Source organism: Phyllobates terribilis, unplaced genomic scaffold, assembly GCF_046119375.1.
Source record: "Phyllobates terribilis strain yellow unplaced genomic scaffold, ASM4611937v1 Scaffold_12__6_contigs__length_324123572, whole genome shotgun sequence".
NCBI classification, from domain to species: Eukaryota; Metazoa; Chordata; class Amphibia; order Anura; family Dendrobatidae; genus Phyllobates; species Phyllobates terribilis.
In genome coordinates, this window is record NW_027362772.1 from 307699797 (window position 1) to 307718058 (window position 18262).

The following is an 18262-nucleotide window of genomic DNA, read 5'->3' on the forward strand; positions in this document are numbered from 1 at the left end:
ATGGCGGCCGGACCCCCCACAATACGGTATCATATTGTGTGGGGGCATCGTACTGTGGGGGGACACCATACTGTGTGTGGGGGCATCGTACTGTGTGGGAGGGTATCATACTGTGTGCGGGGGCATCGTAATGTGTGGGAGGGTATCATACTCTGTGTGGGGGCATTGTATTGTGGGGGGACACCATACTGTGTGCGGGGTCATCGTACTGCGTGGGAGGGTATCATATTGTGTGCGGGGGCATCGTAATGTGTGGGAGGGTTTCATATTGTGTGCGGGGGCATCGTACTGTGTGGGAGGGTATCATATTGTGCGGGGGCATCATACTGTGTGGAGGACACCATACTGTGTGTGAGGGCATCGTACTGTGGGGGAGGGGCACCATACTGTGTGCGGGGGCATCGTACTGTGCCGAAGGGTATCATATTGTGCAGGGGCATCATACTGTGTGGAGGACACCATACTGTGTGCGAGGGCATCGTACTGTGGGGGGGCACCATACTGTGAGCTGGGGCATCGTGCTGTGTGGGGGTATCGTATTGTGTGTGTGGCACCGTACTGTGTGTAAGGGCATCGTACTGTGGGGGGGGGCACCACACTGTGTGCGAGGGCATCGTACTGTGGGGGGGCACCATACTGTGTGCAGTGGCAGCGTACTGTGTGGGGGGTATCATATTGTGTGGAGGCATCGTACTGTGTGGGGGGCATTGTACTGTGCGGGGGCACAGAACTTTGTGGGGGGCATCGTATTGTGGGGAGGCATCGTACTGCGCAGGGGGACGTCGTATTGTGCGGGGGTACCGTATTGTGCGGGGGGCATCGTATTGTGTGGGGGGTGTCGTACTCTGCGGGCGGCATCGTACTGTGCGGGGGCCCATCGTATTGTGCAGGGGGGCATCATACTGTGTGGGGGCCATCGTATTGTGCGGGGGGCATCGTATTGTGCAGGGGGCATCGTACTGTGCGGGGGGGCATCGTACTGTGCGGGGGGCCATCGTATTGTGTTGTGTGGGGGCCATCTTATTGTGAAGGGGTCATTGTATTGTGTGAGGGCATCGTATTGTGCGGGGGGGCATCGTATTATGCGGGGGGCATCGTATTGTGCAGGCTGCCATCGTATTGTGCGGGGGGCCGTCATATTGTGAAGGGGCCATCGTATTGTGCGGGGGGCCATCGTATTGTGAGGGGGACCATCATATTGTGCGGGGGGCATCGTATTGTGCGGGGGGGGCCATCGTATTGTGCGGGGGGCATCGTATTGTGCGGAGGGCCATCGTATTGTGAAGGGGCCATCGTATTGTGCGGGAGGCATCGTATTGTGAAGGGGCGATCGTATTGTGCGGGGGGCCATCGTATTGTGAAGGGGCCATCGTATTGTGCGGGGGCCATTGTATTGTGCGGGGGGCCATAGTATTGTGTGGGGGGCATCGTATTGTGCGGGGGGCACCGTACTGTGTGGGGGTCATTGTATTGTGCGGGGGGGGTCATAGTATTGTGTGGGGGGCATCGTATTGTGTGGGAGGCATCGTATTGTGCGGGGGCACCGTACTGTATGGGGGCCATAATATTGTGAAGGGGCCATCATATTGTGCGGGGGGGCATCGTATTGTGCGAGGAGGGGCTATCGTATTCTGTGGGGGGCATCGTATTGTGCGGGGGGCCATCGTATTGTGAAGGGGCCATCGTACTGTGTGGGTGCCATTGTATTGTGCGGGGGGCCATAGTATTGTGTGGGGGGCATCGTATTGTGCGGGGGCACCGTACTGTGTGGGGGTCATTGTATTGTGCGGGGGGCCATAGTATTGTGTAAGGGGCATCGTATTGTGTGGGGGGCATCGTATTGTGTGGGGGCCATTGTATTGTGAAGGGGCCATCGTATTGTGCGGGGGCCATTGTATTGTGAAGGGGCCATCGTATTGTGTGGGGGCCATCGTATTGTGCGGGGGGCCATCGTATTGTGTGGGGGCCATCGTATTGTGAAGGGGCCATCGTATTGTGTGGGGGCCATCGTATTGTGCGGGGGGCCATCGTATTGTGCGGGGGGCCATTGTACTGTGCGGGGGCGTCGTATTGTGCAGAGGGGGGGCACTGTATTGTGTGTGGGGGCTTCTGGCTGGACTCTTCCTTTTGTTATTACAGGTGAGCTCTGCACTAGTCTGTGCTCAGTGGACTCTGCGGTCGCAGTGATTATAGCCGCGGTGTCTGTACACGGGCAGTCTGCGGTTTCTTGCTGTTCTTGGAGCTGACCCTCGTGTTCTCAGTACACACAGTGATGGAGTCTATAGACACATAGCGGCAGCCTGAGCTCCGTCCTCCCTCCTCACCCACCATCCTGCGAATGCGGAGCCCTCGAGGCCTGAGCGACCACAGCAAACCAGGGTTACTAAGGAAACGCGCCTCAGCCAACCGCAGAGTGAGGACGTGATGAGACGGCGCCTGTGATTGGACAGACGGCGGGAGTTCTCATGTGACGTCAGTTTAGATTGGCTATCCATCCACCAGCGTCCCAAGTTCTTTATTACCCTGCCTGCAACAGCCAGAGCGGCAGCTGATCCCGGGGAGCGGGTGAGTGGTGCTGCGGTGTCCCGGGAGGGGTCCTGATCCGGGGGTAACATGGAGACTACAGCTCTGTGATATCGTGCACTGAAAGGAATGCAAACAGCGCGGTTACCCATAGCAACCGACATTCTTCTTTTGCAGGATGGAAATCGGTGGTTGCTGCCATGTTGGTTGCTATGGAAACACTTCCCCTCCCTCCCCACTCCCCTTAATGTACTAAGAAACACTTTTGGTCAGTGGCAGGCCATGGTCTGGAGGTGGCGCTGTAATGTGACACGCCAGTAACATGCCATAGTGTCAGTGTCCGGTGCAGCGCGGCATCGAATAATGGGGGATCTACTGAGAATCATTACATGTGTGACACTGTGCAGCGGCGGCTGAACTCTGCGCCTGGTCTGTGCTCAGTGGCACATTCACGTATCCGTGTAGCGGTCGAATTTTACGCTTCATGTCAAAGTCACATTTCCCTGCCCCCATGGCACGTCCACTGCCCCGAACGGCTTTATATATCCCTATAAGACAGGTCAGGTCTGGAGCCGTGCGGGCCGGGATGGGAGAAGTAACACGGACAATGGAAGCTGCATTTATACAAATGATTGATAATGATGGGAGTGATGGTCCTGCTGCAGAGTAATCTCACATCTGTGCTCTCTCCATAGGATGGCCTCCACAGTCCTCGGGGTGGGCACTGGGGTGTTTGTGATCGCTGTGATCTGGGTGGTCACCCTGCTGATGTGCATCCTTCTGTCGCGAGCGTCCGGCGCAGCGCGGTAAGATCCACAGCACTCGCTGATAAGAGTCTTGTGTTACTGAAGCAATCGTCATCTGTTTCTGGATGTACGCGCCAAATAAAGATGGTGCAGCTACGTCAGACGGTAGCCCTGCGACCCACATCCATCTTCTGATTAGCCAGCACGGTGCGGCGTCACACGTGTATCCCGCCGTATCAATGATATCGCACCAGGCCGGCTAATCACAAGAGGAGCCAAGGATGCCGGCAAGGAGGAGGCTAATCAGAAGAGGAGGCAAGGAGGAGGCTAATCACAAGAGGAGCCAAGGATGCCGGCAAGGAGGAGGCTAATCACAAGAGGAGCCAAGGATGCCGGCAAGGAGGAGGCTAATCACAAGAGGAGCCAAGAATGCCGGCAAGGAGGAGGCTAATCAGAAGAGGAGCCAAGAATGCCGGCAAGGAGGAGGCTAATCACAAGAGGAGCCAAGAATGCCAGCAAGGAGGAGGCTAATCAGAAGAGGAGCCAAGGAGGAGGCTAATCAAAAGAGGAGCCAAGGATGCCGGCAAGGAGGAGGCTAATCACAAGAGAAGCCAAGGATGCCGGCAAGGAGGAGGCTAATCACAAGAGGAGCCAAGGATGCCGGCAAGGAGGAGGCTAATCACAAGAGGAGCCAAGGATGCCGGCAAGGAGGAGGCTAATCACAAGAGGAGCCAAGGATGCCGGCAAGGAGGAGGCTAATCACAAGAGGAGCCAAGGATGCCGGCAAGGAGGAGGCTAATCACAAGAAGAGCCAAGGATGCCGGCAAGGAGGAGGCTAATCACAAGAAGAGCCAAGGATGCCGGCAAGGAGGAGGCTCTTCTCTGGACTCGTGTCCTGTGGGTTCTGGGAATTGATTTTCACCTTCTCAACTGCTAAATGACACCAATGTAGGCGAACAATTGAAGCTCACCTTTCCCCCAAAACCTGAACATAAAGCCTTAATTAGAGCTCAGCACAATGTCACCTGGAGTCCAGGAAGCTGAGATCGGGGCTGCTGGGAGTCCTTCCACTCTTTTATTTGGAGCCTCTCCAGTGTGAGCTCTGCATACAGCTGCCCTCATCTCAACTTCAGGGAGGTTGGAATTAATGTTCTGTCGGTGTAGAATAAGACAAATCTGGCAATAAAGACGCCCTCCAAGGACCGGACAAAATCTTGGAAAAGATGCTCTCTTCTTATGTCCTTTTGCTAATATCGTTGCTGTCTTCCAGGTTTTCAAGCCTTGCGCTGTTCCTCCTGGCAGTGATCGTCACTCTTATTCTGGTATTTTTTCCCCGAGCGAGCGAAACACCCTCTCCAGAAAAAGAAGTTCAGGTATTTCATCTGATCTTGCTCTGACGTTACATATGTTTTTTTCCCCATTGCAAACAACGAGACCCTGAAATGTACACAGATATCGCTCTTTATTATTTAGTCCGGTCTTCTGAGGAGGCTGGAAATAAGGAGACGTGCATTACCAGTTAAGATCAGTCCATGTATAAAAACAGCGTTTACCTCTAAAATTAAATATACTCAGACTGTCCCTTTCTGGTTTTACATTATTAGCTGGTTCTAGCAGAGCTCAATCCTCCACAATGGAGATAGTAATCACTTGGCAGTGCAGAGCTGAGCCGTGCTGCTTGCCTGCTGCTGACAGATCAGTGATGGGAAACTGCAGATGTTGCTCTCTTGATGCTTATGGCAGAGGATTATCATCTACCAGAGCGTGCACAGAGGCAAAGACTGTATTCTAAAGGTAGGTTACCCCCTGTCAGTGCCGGAGGCAGAGCGGTGCTGGCGGGAAGCTGAGAGCAGATCCACCAAGAGCACCAGAGGGTATATGGGGCCTGGAGGAGCATCCTGGGGGGGGGGGTGATATGTGCAAGATGAGGCCGATATAAACATGGGTTATACTGGCAAAAAATGAATAAATATGTGCACTTTATTATAAGAATACATTGTGATATTGACCTAGTATTGAAAAACTGAAGGGAAATTCTGCATTCCACAAGGTTTTGTTCTATATTTCTGTAGGGAACTAACGACGGGTGATAGATGCCGTAACGTGCCGCTTCTGGGATCCAGGAGCCATATTGATTTCCTGCTACTCTCTTAGTAATAATATTATACGGCTTAAAGTTAGGATTTGATAGAAGCATTAGTATTATGTGATTCTCCTCTTGCGGATGATAAGTTTCCCACATTTCCTTCACAAAACAAATGGCCAGAATCCACAGCAAAATATGCCGAATTGCTGGTTATGTAAATCCGGGGCGCCGCAGGTCACTGGATCAGAAATAAACCGAAACTGAACGCAGGTATCTGCGGCTGATTTATCTCCCGGTGACCGGCCGCACTCGTCTGAGAACTAATTATAAGATTTGTGTTCCTCCCATCCCCCACCCCCTTTTCCATCTCGCAGCACTAGGGCTCTATCAATAATACATGACTAGGGCTTTATGCACTGAAGGTCCACTAATTGGCTAATTAAAAAGCGAAACGCGTTGCCCAGACAAACATGTCATCCACAAGAGACTTGTTCTGTGCCGAAGCCAAGGTCAGGCGTAATATGGACTCCTCAGAATGACCTTTCGTGTTACAGCAGCGTGTTGGCCCGGTCCCTGGAGCCGGTTTACAGCTAAGGATCGCTCGGGAGATCACCTCTTATGTGTTCACACTTGTTTCATGGCCGGCAGCTTAGAAATAACTCTTATTAGGCTTCTGTTGACTTTCTTTCATCATTGTCCTGCTAGGGGCGGGAAGGGTCTATTCGCTGTATCGGGGGAGGTTAGGCCATACTGACCTCAAGAATATTAGTAGTGAGGAGGGGACGGTCATTGGGTACACCGCCACCGCTATAAAGAGCGTACAGTTATCAGGTACACCGCCACCGCGATGAAGAGCGTACAGTTATCAGGCACACCGCCACCGCTATGAAGAGCGTACAGTGATTAGGCACATTGTCACTGGTTATGAGGAGCGTACAGTTATCAGGTACACCGTCACTGGTTATGAGGAGTGTACAGTGATTAGGTACCTCGTCACTGGTTATGAGGAGTGTACAGTGATTAGGCACATCGTCACTGGTTATGAGGAGCGTACAGTGATTAGGCACATCGTCACTGGTTATGAGGAGCGTACAGTGACAAAGTACACCGCCACGGGTATGAGGAGCGTACAGTGATTAAGTACACCTCCACCGATATGAGGAGCGTACAGTGACTAAGTACACCACCACCAGTATGAGGAGCGTACAGTGACTAAGTACACCTCCACCGGTATGAGGAGCGTACATTGACTAAGTACACCGCCACGGGTATGAGGAGCGTGCAGTGACTAAGTACACCTCCACCGGTATGAGGAGCGTACAGTGACTAAGTACACCTCCACCGGTATGAGGAGCGTACAGTGACTAAGTACACCTCCACCGGTATGAGGAGTGTACAGTGACTAAGTACACCGCCACCGGTATGAGGAGCGTACAGTGACTAAGTACACCTCCACCGGTATGAGGAGCGTACAGTGACTAAGTACACCTCCACCGGTATGAGGAGCGTACAGTGACTAAGTACACCTCCACCGGTATGAGGAGCGTACAGTGACTAAGTACACCTCCACCGGTATGAGGAGTGTACAGTGACTAAGTACACCGCCACCGGTATGAGGAGCGTACAGTGACTAAGTACACCTCGACCGGTGTGAGGAGCGTACAGTGACTAAGTACACCTCCACCGGTATGAGGAGCGTACAGTGACTAAGTACACCTCCACCGGTGTGAGGAGTCTTTCATGAGACGGATCTGGCACTGCCTTAGTTTTCCTCTGTTCCTATGACATCAGAGCATTGGCGAGGAAGATTGCATTCATGAAGCATCTCTCCTTGACGATACTCAGGTGAAACTTCTTGTCCCCAGGGGATGTTTGGCTTGAAAAAGTTGATAAATCCGGCTCCATGCTGTGAATGCATTACTATACATCTGTGCTTCTCCTGACCATGGCTCGTGCACTGACCTTAGGATGTTCTCTGTCTTGTAGATTGTCGACTCCTTCTTCATTGGCCGCTATGTCCTCCTGTCCATAATCAGTGTCATCTTCCTGGGAAGCGTCTTCCTGGCTGTCAGCTCCTGGGTCCTAGAGCCAGTCTACGCCAAACCTCTGCGGTTTCGGTGACATTCAGGGTGTGATGAAACGGCTTTTTGTGTCATTGTACCTTTTATAATATTTATATTTGATACTTGTTTGTAAAACATTTACCTGGAATAAATATTTTTTTTTTCAGACAGTAGATTCATTTGTTTTTCAGTATTTGAGCACCGTGGGGTGAAGTTTTGTTTCCTAGCAGCACATAAAACTGTGCCGATATCTTATTATCTCTGTCTGTGATGGTTGGATCAGCATAATCTTGTAGGTTAATATTAAGTATATTTAATTCTTTTTTTTGCATTGCTAAACTCCTGAGGCAGTCCTAAAGAAAACAGATTAGTATGCTAGTATAAACTTTACGCTTTCCACAGAAAGAAGAACTCGTGTAGTTCATTTTACAGTCAATAGATATCAATAAGAACTAGAAAATGGTATATGAATTGGTCTTAGGTTCAAAATTCACTGCTGATTATTATAAACATATAAATATATAAAATTAATCAGAGTTCTAGTTTCTTGTTAGAAAGATCTAATTCCTTGTATATACAGATCAATGACATAATATTCTATCTACCTGCAGCCACCACTAGGGGGAGCTCCCTGTATATAGAGATACATAATAGGATTCAGTCTGCAGCCACCACTAGGGGGAGCTCCTTGTATACAGAGATACATGATAAGATCCTGTCTGCAGCCACCACTAGGGGGAGCTCCCTGTATACAGAGATACATGATAAGATCCTGTCTGCAGCCACCACTAGGGGGAGCTCCCTGTATACACAGATACATGATAAGATCCTGTCTGCAGCCACCACTAGGGGGAGCTCCCTGTATACAGAGATACATGATAAGATTTTGTCTGCAGTCACCACTAGGGGGAGCTCCTTGTATACAGAGATACGTGATAAGATTCAGTCTGCAGCCACCACTAGGGGGAGCTCCTTGTATACAGAGATACATGATAAGATCCTGTCTGCAGCCACCACTAGGGGGAGCTCCCTGTATACAGAGATACATGATAAGATCCTGTCTGCAGCCACCACTAGGGGGAGCTCCCTGTATACACAGATACATGATAAGATCCTGTCTGCAGCCACCACTAGGGGGAGCTCCCTGTATACAGAGATACGTGATAAGATTTTGTCTGCAGTCACCACTAGGGGGAGCTCCTTGTATACAGAGATACGTGATAAGATTCTGTCTGCAGTCACCACTAGGGGGAGCTCCTTGTATACAGAGATACATGATAAGATCCTGTCTGCAGTCACCACTAGGGGGAGCTCCCTATATACAGAGATACATGAAAGATTCTGTCTGCAGCCACCACTAGGGGGAGCCCCCTGTATACAGAGATACATGAAAGATTCTGTCTGCAGCCACCACTAGGGGGAGCCCCCTGTATACAGAGATACATGATAAGATCCTGTCTGCAGTCACCACTAGGGGGAGCTCACTGTATACAGAGATACATGATGAGATCCTGTCTGCAGTCACCACTAGGGGGAGCTCCCTGTATACAGAGATACATGATAAGATCCTGTCTGCAGCCACCACTAGGGGGAGCTCCCTGTATACAGAGATACATGATAACATTCTGTCTGCAGCCCCCACTAGGGGGAGCTCCCTGTATACAGAGATACATGATAAGATTCTGTCTGCAGTCACCACTAGAGGGAGCTCCCTGTATACAGAGATACATGATAAGATTCTGTCTGCAGTCACCACTAGGGGGAGCTCCCTGTATACAGAGATACATGATAAGATCCTGTCTGCAGCCACCACTAGGGGGAGCTCCCTGTATACAGAGATACATGATAAGATCCTGTCTGCAGCCTCCACTAGGGGGAGCTCCCTGTATACAGAGATACATGATAAGATTCTGTCTGCAGCCCCCACTAGGGGGAGCTCCCTGTATACAGAGATACATGATAAGATCCTGTCTGCAGCCACCACTAGGGGGAGCTCCCTGTATACAGAGATACATGATGAGATCCTGTCTGCAATCACCACTAGGGGGAGCTCACTGTATACAGAGATACATGAGGAGATCCTGTCTGCAGCCACCACTAGGGGGAGCTCCCTGTATACAGAGATACATGATAAGATTCTGTCTGCAGTCACCACTAGGGGGAGCTCCCTGTATACAGAGATACATGATAAGATCCTGTCTGCAGCCACCACTAGGGGGAGCTCCCTGTATACAGAGATACATGATAAGATTCTGTCTGCAGTCACCACTAGGGGGAGCTCCCTGTATACAGAGATACATGATAAGATTCTGTCTGCAGTCACCACTAGAGGGAGCTCCCTGTATACAGAGATACATGATAAGATTCTGTCTGCAGTCACCACTAGGGGGAGCTCCCTGTATACAGAGATACATGATAAGATCCTGTCTGCAGCCACCACTAGGGGGAGCTCCCTGTATACAGAGATACATGATAAGATCCTGTCTGCAGCCTCCACTAGGGGGAGCTCCCTGTATACAGAGATACATGATAAGATTCTGTCTGCAGCCCCCACTAGGGGGAGCTCCCTGTATACAGAGATACATGATAAGATCCTGTCTGCAGCCACCACTAGGGGGAGCTCCCTGTATACAGAGATACATGATGAGATCCTGTCTGCAATCACCACTAGGGGGAGCTCACTGTATACAGAGATACATGAGGAGATCCTGTCTGCAGCCACCACTAGGGGGAGCTCCCTGTATACAGAGATACATGATAAGATTCTGTCTGCAGTCACCACTAGGGGGAGCTCCCTGTATACAGAGATACATGATAAGATCCTGTCTGCAGCCACCACTAGGGGGAGCTCCCTGTATACAGAGATACATGATAAGATCCTGTCTGCAGCCTCCACTAGGGGGAGCTCCCTGCATACAGAGATACGTGATAAGATTCTGTCTGCAGTCACCACTAGGGGGAGCTCCCTGTATACAGAGATACATGATAAGATTCTGTCTGCAGCCCCCACTAGGGGGAGCTCCCTATATACAGAGATACGTGATAAGATTCTGTCTACAGCCACCACTAGGGGGAGCTCCCTGTATACAGAGATACATGATGAGATCCTGTCTGCAGCCACCACTAGGGGGAGGTCCCTGTATACAGAGATACATGATAAGATCCTGTCTGCAGCCTCCACTAGGGGGAGCTCCCTCTATACAGAGATACATGATAAGATTCTGTCTGCAGCCCCCACTAGGGGGAGCTCCCTATATACAGAGATGCATGATAAGATTCTGTCTGCAGCCACCACTAGGGGGAGCTCCCTGTATACAGAGATACATGATAAGATCCTGTCTGCAATCACCACTAGGGGGAGCTCACTGTATACAGAGATACATGATAAGATCCTGTCTGCAACCAGCACTAGGGGGAGCTCCCTGAATAAAGAGATACATGATAAGATCCTGTCTGCAATCACTACTAGGGGGAGCTCCCTGTATACAGAGATACATGATAATATCCTGTCTGCAGCCACCACTAGGGAGAGCTCCCTGTATACAGAGATACATGATAAGATTCTGTCTGCAGTCACCACTAGGGGGAGCTCCCTGTATACAGAGATACATGATCAGATCCTGTCTGCAGCCACCACTAGGGGGAGCTCCCTGTATACAGAGATACATGATAAGATCCTGTCTGCATCCACCACTAGGGGGAGCTCCCTGTATACAGAGATACATGATAAGGTCCTGTCTGCAGTCACCACTAGGGGTAGCTCCCTGTATACAGAGACACATGATAAGATCCTGTCTGCAGTCACCACTTGGGGGAGCTCCTGTATACAGAGATACATGATAAGATCCTGTCTGCAGTCACCACTAGGGGGAGCTCCCTGTATACAGAGATACATGATAAGATCCTGTCTGCAGCCACCACTAGGGGGAGCTCCCTGTATACAGAGATACATGATAAGATTCTGTCTGCAGCCCCCACTAGGGGGAGCTCCCTGTATACAGAGATACATGATAAGATTCTGTCTGCAGTCACCACTAGAGGGAGCTACCTGTATACAGAGATACATGATAAGATCCTGTCTGCAGCCACCACTAGGGGGAGCTCCCTGTATACAGAGATACATGATAAGATCCTGTCTGCAGCCTCCACTAGGGGGAGCTCCCTGTATACAGAGATACATGATAAGATTCTGTCTGCAGCCCCCAATAGGGGGAGCTCCCTGTATACAGAGATACATGATAATATTCTGTCTGCAGCCCCCACTAGGGGGAGCTCCCTGTATACAGAGATACATGATAAGATCCTGTCTGCAGCCACCACTAGGGGGAGCTCCCTGTATACAGAGATACATGATGAGATCCTGTCTGCAATCACCACTAGGGGGAGCTCACTGTATACAGAGATACATGAGGAGATCCTGTCTGCAGCCACCACTAGGGGGAGCTCCCTGTATACAGAGATACATGATAAGATTCTGTCTGCAGTCACCACTAGGGGGAGCTCCCTGTATACAGAGACACATGATAAGATCCTGTCTGCAGTCACCACTAGGGGGAGCTCCTGTATACAGAGATACATGATAAGATCCTGTCTGCAGTCACCACTAGGGGGAGCTCCCTGTATACAGAGATACATGATAAGATCCTGTCTGCAGCCACCACTAGGGGGAGCTCCCTGTATACAGAGATACATGATAAGATTCTGTCTGCAGCCCCCACTAGGGGGAGCTCCCTGTATACAGAGATACATGATAATATTCTGTCTGCAGTCACCACTAGGGGGAGCTCCCTGTATACAGAGATACATGATAAGATTCTGTCTGCAGTCACCACTAGGGGGAGCTCCCTGTATACAGAGATACATGATAAGATCCTGTCTGCAGCCACCACTAGGGGGAGCTCCCTGTATACAGAGATACATGATGAGATCCTGTCTGCATCCACCACCAGGGGGAGCTCCCTGTATACAGAGATACATGATAAGATCCTGTCTGCAATCACCACTAGGGGGAGCTCACTGTATACAGAGATACATGATAAGATCCTGTCTGCAGCCACCACTAGGGGGAGCTCCCTGTATACACAGATACAGGATAAGATTCTGTCTGCAGCCACCACTAGGGGGAGCTCCCTGTATACAGAGATACATGATAAGATCCTGTCTGCAGCCACCACTAGGGGGAGCTCGCTGTATACAGAGATACATGATGAGATCCTGTCTGCAATCACCACTAGGGGGAGCTCACTGTATACAGAGATACATGAGGAGATCCTGTCTGCAGCCACCACTAGGGGGAGCTCCCTGTATACAGAGATACATGATAAGATTCTGTCTGCAGTCACCACTAGGGGGAGCTCCCTGTATACAGAGATACATGATAAGATCCTGTCTGCAGCCACCACTAGGGGGAGCTCCCTGTATACAGAGATACATGATAAGATCCTGTCTGCAGCCTCCACTAGGGGGAGCTCCCTGCATACAGAGATACGTGATAAGATTCTGTCTGCAGTCACCACTAGGGGGAGCTCCCTGTATACAGAGATACATGATAAGATTCTGTCTGCAGCCCCCACTAGGGGGAGCTCCCTATATACAGAGATACGTGATAAGATTCTGTCTACAGCCACCACTAGGGGGAGCTCCCTGTATACAGAGATACATGATGAGATCCTGTCTGCAGCCACCACTAGGGGGAGGTCCCTGTATACAGAGATACATGATAAGATCCTGTCTGCAGCCTCCACTAGGGGGAGCTCCCTCTATACAGAGATACATGATAAGATTCTGTCTGCAGCCCCCACTAGGGGGAGCTCCCTATATACAGAGATGCATGATAAGATTCTGTCTGCAGCCACCACTAGGGGGAGCTCCCTGTATACAGAGATACATGATAAGATCCTGTCTGCAATCACCACTAGGGGGAGCTCACTGTATACAGAGATACATGATAAGATCCTGTCTGCAACCAGCACTAGGGGGAGCTCCCTGAATAAAGAGATACATGATAAGATCCTGTCTGCAATCACTACTAGGGGGAGCTCCCTGTATACAGAGATACATGATAATATCCTGTCTGCAGCCACCACTAGGGGGAGCTCCCTGTATACAGAGATACATGATAAGATTCTGTCTGCAGTCACCACTAGGGGGAGCTCCCTGTATACAGAGATACATGATCAGATCCTGTCTGCAGCCACCACTAGGGGGAGCTCCCTGTATACAGAGATACATGATAAGATCCTGTCTGCATCCACCACTAGGGGGAGCTCCCTGTATACAGAGATACATGATAAGGTCCTGTCTGCAGTCACCACTAGGGGTAGCTCCCTGTATACAGAGACACATGATAAGATCCTGTCTGCAGTCACCACTTGGGGGAGCTCCTGTATACAGAGATACATGATAAGATCCTGTCTGCAGCCACCACTAGGGGGAGCTCCCTGTATACAGAGATACATGATAAGATTCTGTCTGCAGCCCCCACTAGGGGGAGCTCCCTGTATACAGAGATACATGATAAGATTCTGTCTGCAGTCACCACTAGAGGGAGCTACCTGTATACAGAGATACATGATAAGATCCTGTCTGCAGCCACCACTAGGGGGAGCTCCCTGTATACAGAGATACATGATAAGATCCTGTCTGCAGCCTCCACTAGGGGGAGCTCCCTGTATACAGAGATACATGATAAGATTCTGTCTGCAGCCCCCAATAGGGGGAGCTCCCTGTATACAGAGATACATGATAAGATTCTGTCTGCAGCCCCCACTAGGGGGAGCTCCCTGTATACAGAGATACATGATAAGATCCTGTCTGCAGCCACCACTAGGGGGAGCTCCCTGTATACAGAGATACATGATGAGATCCTGTCTGCAATCACCACTAGGGGGAGCTCACTGTATACAGAGATACATGAGGAGATCCTGTCTGCAGCCACCACTAGGGGGAGCTCCCTGTATACAGAGATACATGATAAGATTCTGTCTGCAGTCACCACTAGGGGGAGCTCCCTGTATACAGAGACACATGATAAGATCCTGTCTGCAGTCACCACTAGGGGGAGCTCCTGTATACAGAGATACATGATAAGATCCTGTCTGCAGTCACCACTAGGGGGAGCTCCCTGTATACAGAGATACATGATAAGATCCTGTCTGCAGCCACCACTAGGGGGAGCTCCCTGTATACAGAGATACATGATAAGATTCTGTCTGCAGCCCCCACTAGGGGGAGCTCCCTGTATACAGAGATACATGATAATATTCTGTCTGCAGTCACCACTAGGGGGAGCTCCCTGTATACAGAGATACATGATAAGATTCTGTCTGCAGTCACCACTAGGGGGAGCTCCCTGTATACAGAGATACATGATAAGATCCTGTCTGCAGCCACCACTAGGGGGAGCTCCCTGTATACAGAGATACATGATGAGATCCTGTCTGCATCCACCACCAGGGGGAGCTCCCTGTATACAGAGATACATGATAAGATCCTGTCTGCAATCACCACTAGGGGGAGCTCACTGTATACAGAGATACATGATAAGATCCTGTCTGCAGCCACCACTAGGGGGAGCTCCCTGTATACACAGATACAGGATAAGATTCTGTCTGCAGCCACCACTAGGGGGAGCTCCCTGTATACAGAGATACATGATAAGATCCTGTCTGCAGCCACCACTAGGGGGAGCTCGCTGTATACAGAGATACATGATGAGATCCTGTCTGCAATCACCACTAGGGGGAGCTCACTGTATACAGAGATACATGAGGAGATCCTGTCTGCAGCCACCACTAGGGGGAGCTCCCTGTATACAGAGATAGATGATAAGATCCTGTCTGCAATCACCACTAGGGGGAGCTCACTGTATACAGAGATACATGAGGAGATCCTGTCTGCATCCACCACCAGGGGGAGCTCCCTGTATACAGAGATACATGATGAGATCCTGTCTGCAGCCACCACTAGGGGGAGCTCCCTGTATACAGAGATACATGATAAGATTCTGTCTGCAGTCACCACTAGGGGGAGCTCCCTGTATACAGAGACACATGATAAGATCCTGTCTGCAGTCACCACTAGGGGGAGCTCCTGTATACAGAGATACATGATAAGATCCTGTCTGCAGTCACCACTAGGGGGAGCTCCCTGTATACAGAGATACATGATAAGATCCTGTCTGCAGCCACCCCTAGGGGGAGCTCCCTGTATACAGAGATACATGATAAGATTCTGTCTGCAGTCACCACTAGAGGGAGCTCCCTGTATACAGAGATACATGATAAGATTCTGTCTGCAGTCACCACTAGGGGGAGCTCCCTGTATACAGAGATACATGATAAGATCCTGTCTGCAGCCATCACTAGGGGGGGCTCCCTGTATACAGAGATACATGATAAGATTCTGTCTGCAGCCCCCACTAGGGGGAGCTCCCTATATACAGAGATACGTGATAAGATTCTGTCTACAGCCACCACTAGGGGGAGCTCCCTGTATACAGAGATACATGATGAGATCCTGTCTGCAGCCACCACTAGGGGGAGGTCCCTGTATACAGAGATACATGATAAGATCCTGTCTGCAGCCTCCACTAGGGGGAGCTCCCTCTATACAGAGATACATGATAAGATTCTGTCTGCAGCCCCCACTAGGGGGAGCTCCCTATATACAGAGATGCATGATAAGATTCTGTCTGCAGCCACCACTAGGGGGAGCTCCCTGTATACAGAGATACATGATAATATCCTGTCTGCAGCCTCCACTAGGGGGAGCTCCCTCTATACAGAGATACATGATAAGATTCTGTCTGCAGCCCCCACTAGGGAGAGCTCCCTATATACAGAGATGCATGATAAGATTCTGTCTGCAGCCACCACTAGGGGGAGCTCCCTGTATACAGAGATACATGATAAGATCCTGTCTGCAATCACCACTAGGGGGAGCTCACTGTATACAGAGATACATGATAAGATCCTGTCTGCAACCACCACTAGGGGGAGCTCCCTGTATACAGAGATACATGATAAGATCCTGTCTGCAATCACTACTAGGGGGAGCTCCCTGTATACAGAGATACATGATGATATCCTGTCTGCAGCCACCACTAGGCGGAGCTCCCTGTATACAGAGATACATGATAAGATTCTGTCTGCAGTCACCACTAGGGGGAGCTCCCTGTATACAGAGATACATGATCAGATCCTGTCTGCAGCCACCACTAGGGGGAGCTCCCTGTATACAGAGATACATGATAAGATCCTGTCTGCATCCACCACTAGGGGGAGCTCCCTGTATACAGAGATACATGATCAGATCCTGTCTGCAGCCACCACTAGGGGGAGCTCCCTGTATACAGAGATACATGATAAGATCCTGTCTGCATCCACCACTAGGGGGAGCTCCCTGTATACAGAGATACATGATCAGATCCTGTCTGCAGCCACCACTAGGGGGAGCTCCCTGTATACAGAGATACATGATAAGATCCTGTCTGCATCCACCAGTAGGGGGAGCTCCCTGTATACAGAGATACATGATAAGATTCTGTCTGCAGTCACCACTAGGGGGAGCTCCCTGTATACAGAGATACATGATCAGATCCTGTCTGCAGCCACCACTAGGGGGAGCTCCCTGTATACAGAGATACATGATGAGATCCTGTCTGCAATCACCACTAGGGGGAGCTCACTGTATACAGAGATACATGAGGAGATCCTGTCTGCAGCCACCACTAGGGGGAGCTCCCTGTATACAGAGATACATGATAAGATTCTGTCTGCAGTCATCACTAGGGGGAGCTCCCTGTATACAGAGACACATGATAAAATCCTGTCTGCAGTCACCACTAGGGGGAGCTCCTGTATACAGAGATACATGATAAGATCCTGTCTACAGTCACCACTAGGGGGAGCTCCCTGTATACAGAGATACATGATAAGATCCTGTCTGCAGCCACCACTAGGGGGAGCTCCCTGTATACAGAGATACATGATAAGATTCTGTCTGCAGCCCCCACTAGGGGGAGCTCCCTGTATACAGAGATACGTGATAAGATTCTGTCTACAGCCACCACTAGGGGGAGCTCCCTGTATACAGAGATACATGATGAGATCCTGTCTGCAGCCACCACTAGGGGGAGGTCACTGTATACAGAGATACATGATAAGATCCTGTCTGCAGCCTCCACTAGGGGGAGCTCCCTCTATACAGAGATACATGATAAGATTCTGTCTGCAGCCCCCACTAGGGGGAGCTCCCTATATACAGAGATGCATGATAAGATTCTGTCTGCAGCCACCACTAGGGGGAGCTCCCTGTATACAGAGATACATGATAATATCCTGTCTGCAGCCTCCACTAGGGGGAGCTCCCTCTATACAGAGATACATGATAAGATTCTGTCTGCAGCCCCCACTAGGGGGAGCTCCCTATATACAGAGATGCATGATAAGATTCTGTCTGCAGCCACCACTAGGGGGAGCTCCCTGTATACAGAGATACATGATAAGATCCTGTCTGCAATCACCACTAGGGGGAGCTCACTGTATACAGAGATACATGATAAGATCCTGTCTGCAACCACCACTAGGGGGAGCTCCCTGTATACAGAGATACATGATAAGATCCTGTCTGCAATCACTACTAGGGGGAGCTCCCTGTATACAGAGATACATGATAATATCCTGTCTGCAGCCACCACTAGGGGGAGCTCCCTGTATACAGAGATACATGATAAGATTCTGTCTGCAGTCACCACTAGGGGGAGCTCCCTGTATACAGAGATACATGATCAGATCCTGTCTGCAGCCACCACTAGGGGGAGCTCCCTGTATACAGAGATACAT

At 50.3% G+C, this 18262-nt stretch overlaps 1 protein-coding gene across 1 annotated transcript; it reads left to right on the plus strand.

Annotated features, from left to right (window-relative positions):
- The first annotated feature begins 2421 nt into the window (after positions 1-2421).
- TMEM218 (transmembrane protein 218) lies at positions 2422-7589 on the plus strand. Its single transcript, XM_073655462.1, has 4 exons — positions 2422-2565; positions 3219-3329; positions 4540-4642; positions 7342-7589. Exons 2-4 carry the CDS (start codon positions 3220-3222, stop codon positions 7474-7476), a joined length of 348 nt encoding a protein of 115 aa, XP_073511563.1. The 5' UTR covers positions 2422-2565; position 3219; the 3' UTR covers positions 7477-7589.
- The last annotated feature ends 10673 nt before the right edge of the window (positions 7590-18262 follow it).

Excerpts from the sequence above, each read along its gene's own strand:
- TMEM218 (XM_073655462.1), top strand. The coding sequence starts at position 3,220 with ATGGCCTCCACAGTCCTCGGGGTGGGCACTGGGGTGTTTGTGATCGCT. Across the intron at positions 3,330-4,539 it reads CGAGCGTCCGGCGCAGCGCG|GTTTTCAAGCCTTGCGCTGT; the intron begins GTAAGATCCACA and ends GCTGTCTTCCAG. Across the intron at positions 4,643-7,341 it reads CTCCAGAAAAAGAAGTTCAG|ATTGTCGACTCCTTCTTCAT; the intron begins GTATTTCATCTG and ends TCTGTCTTGTAG.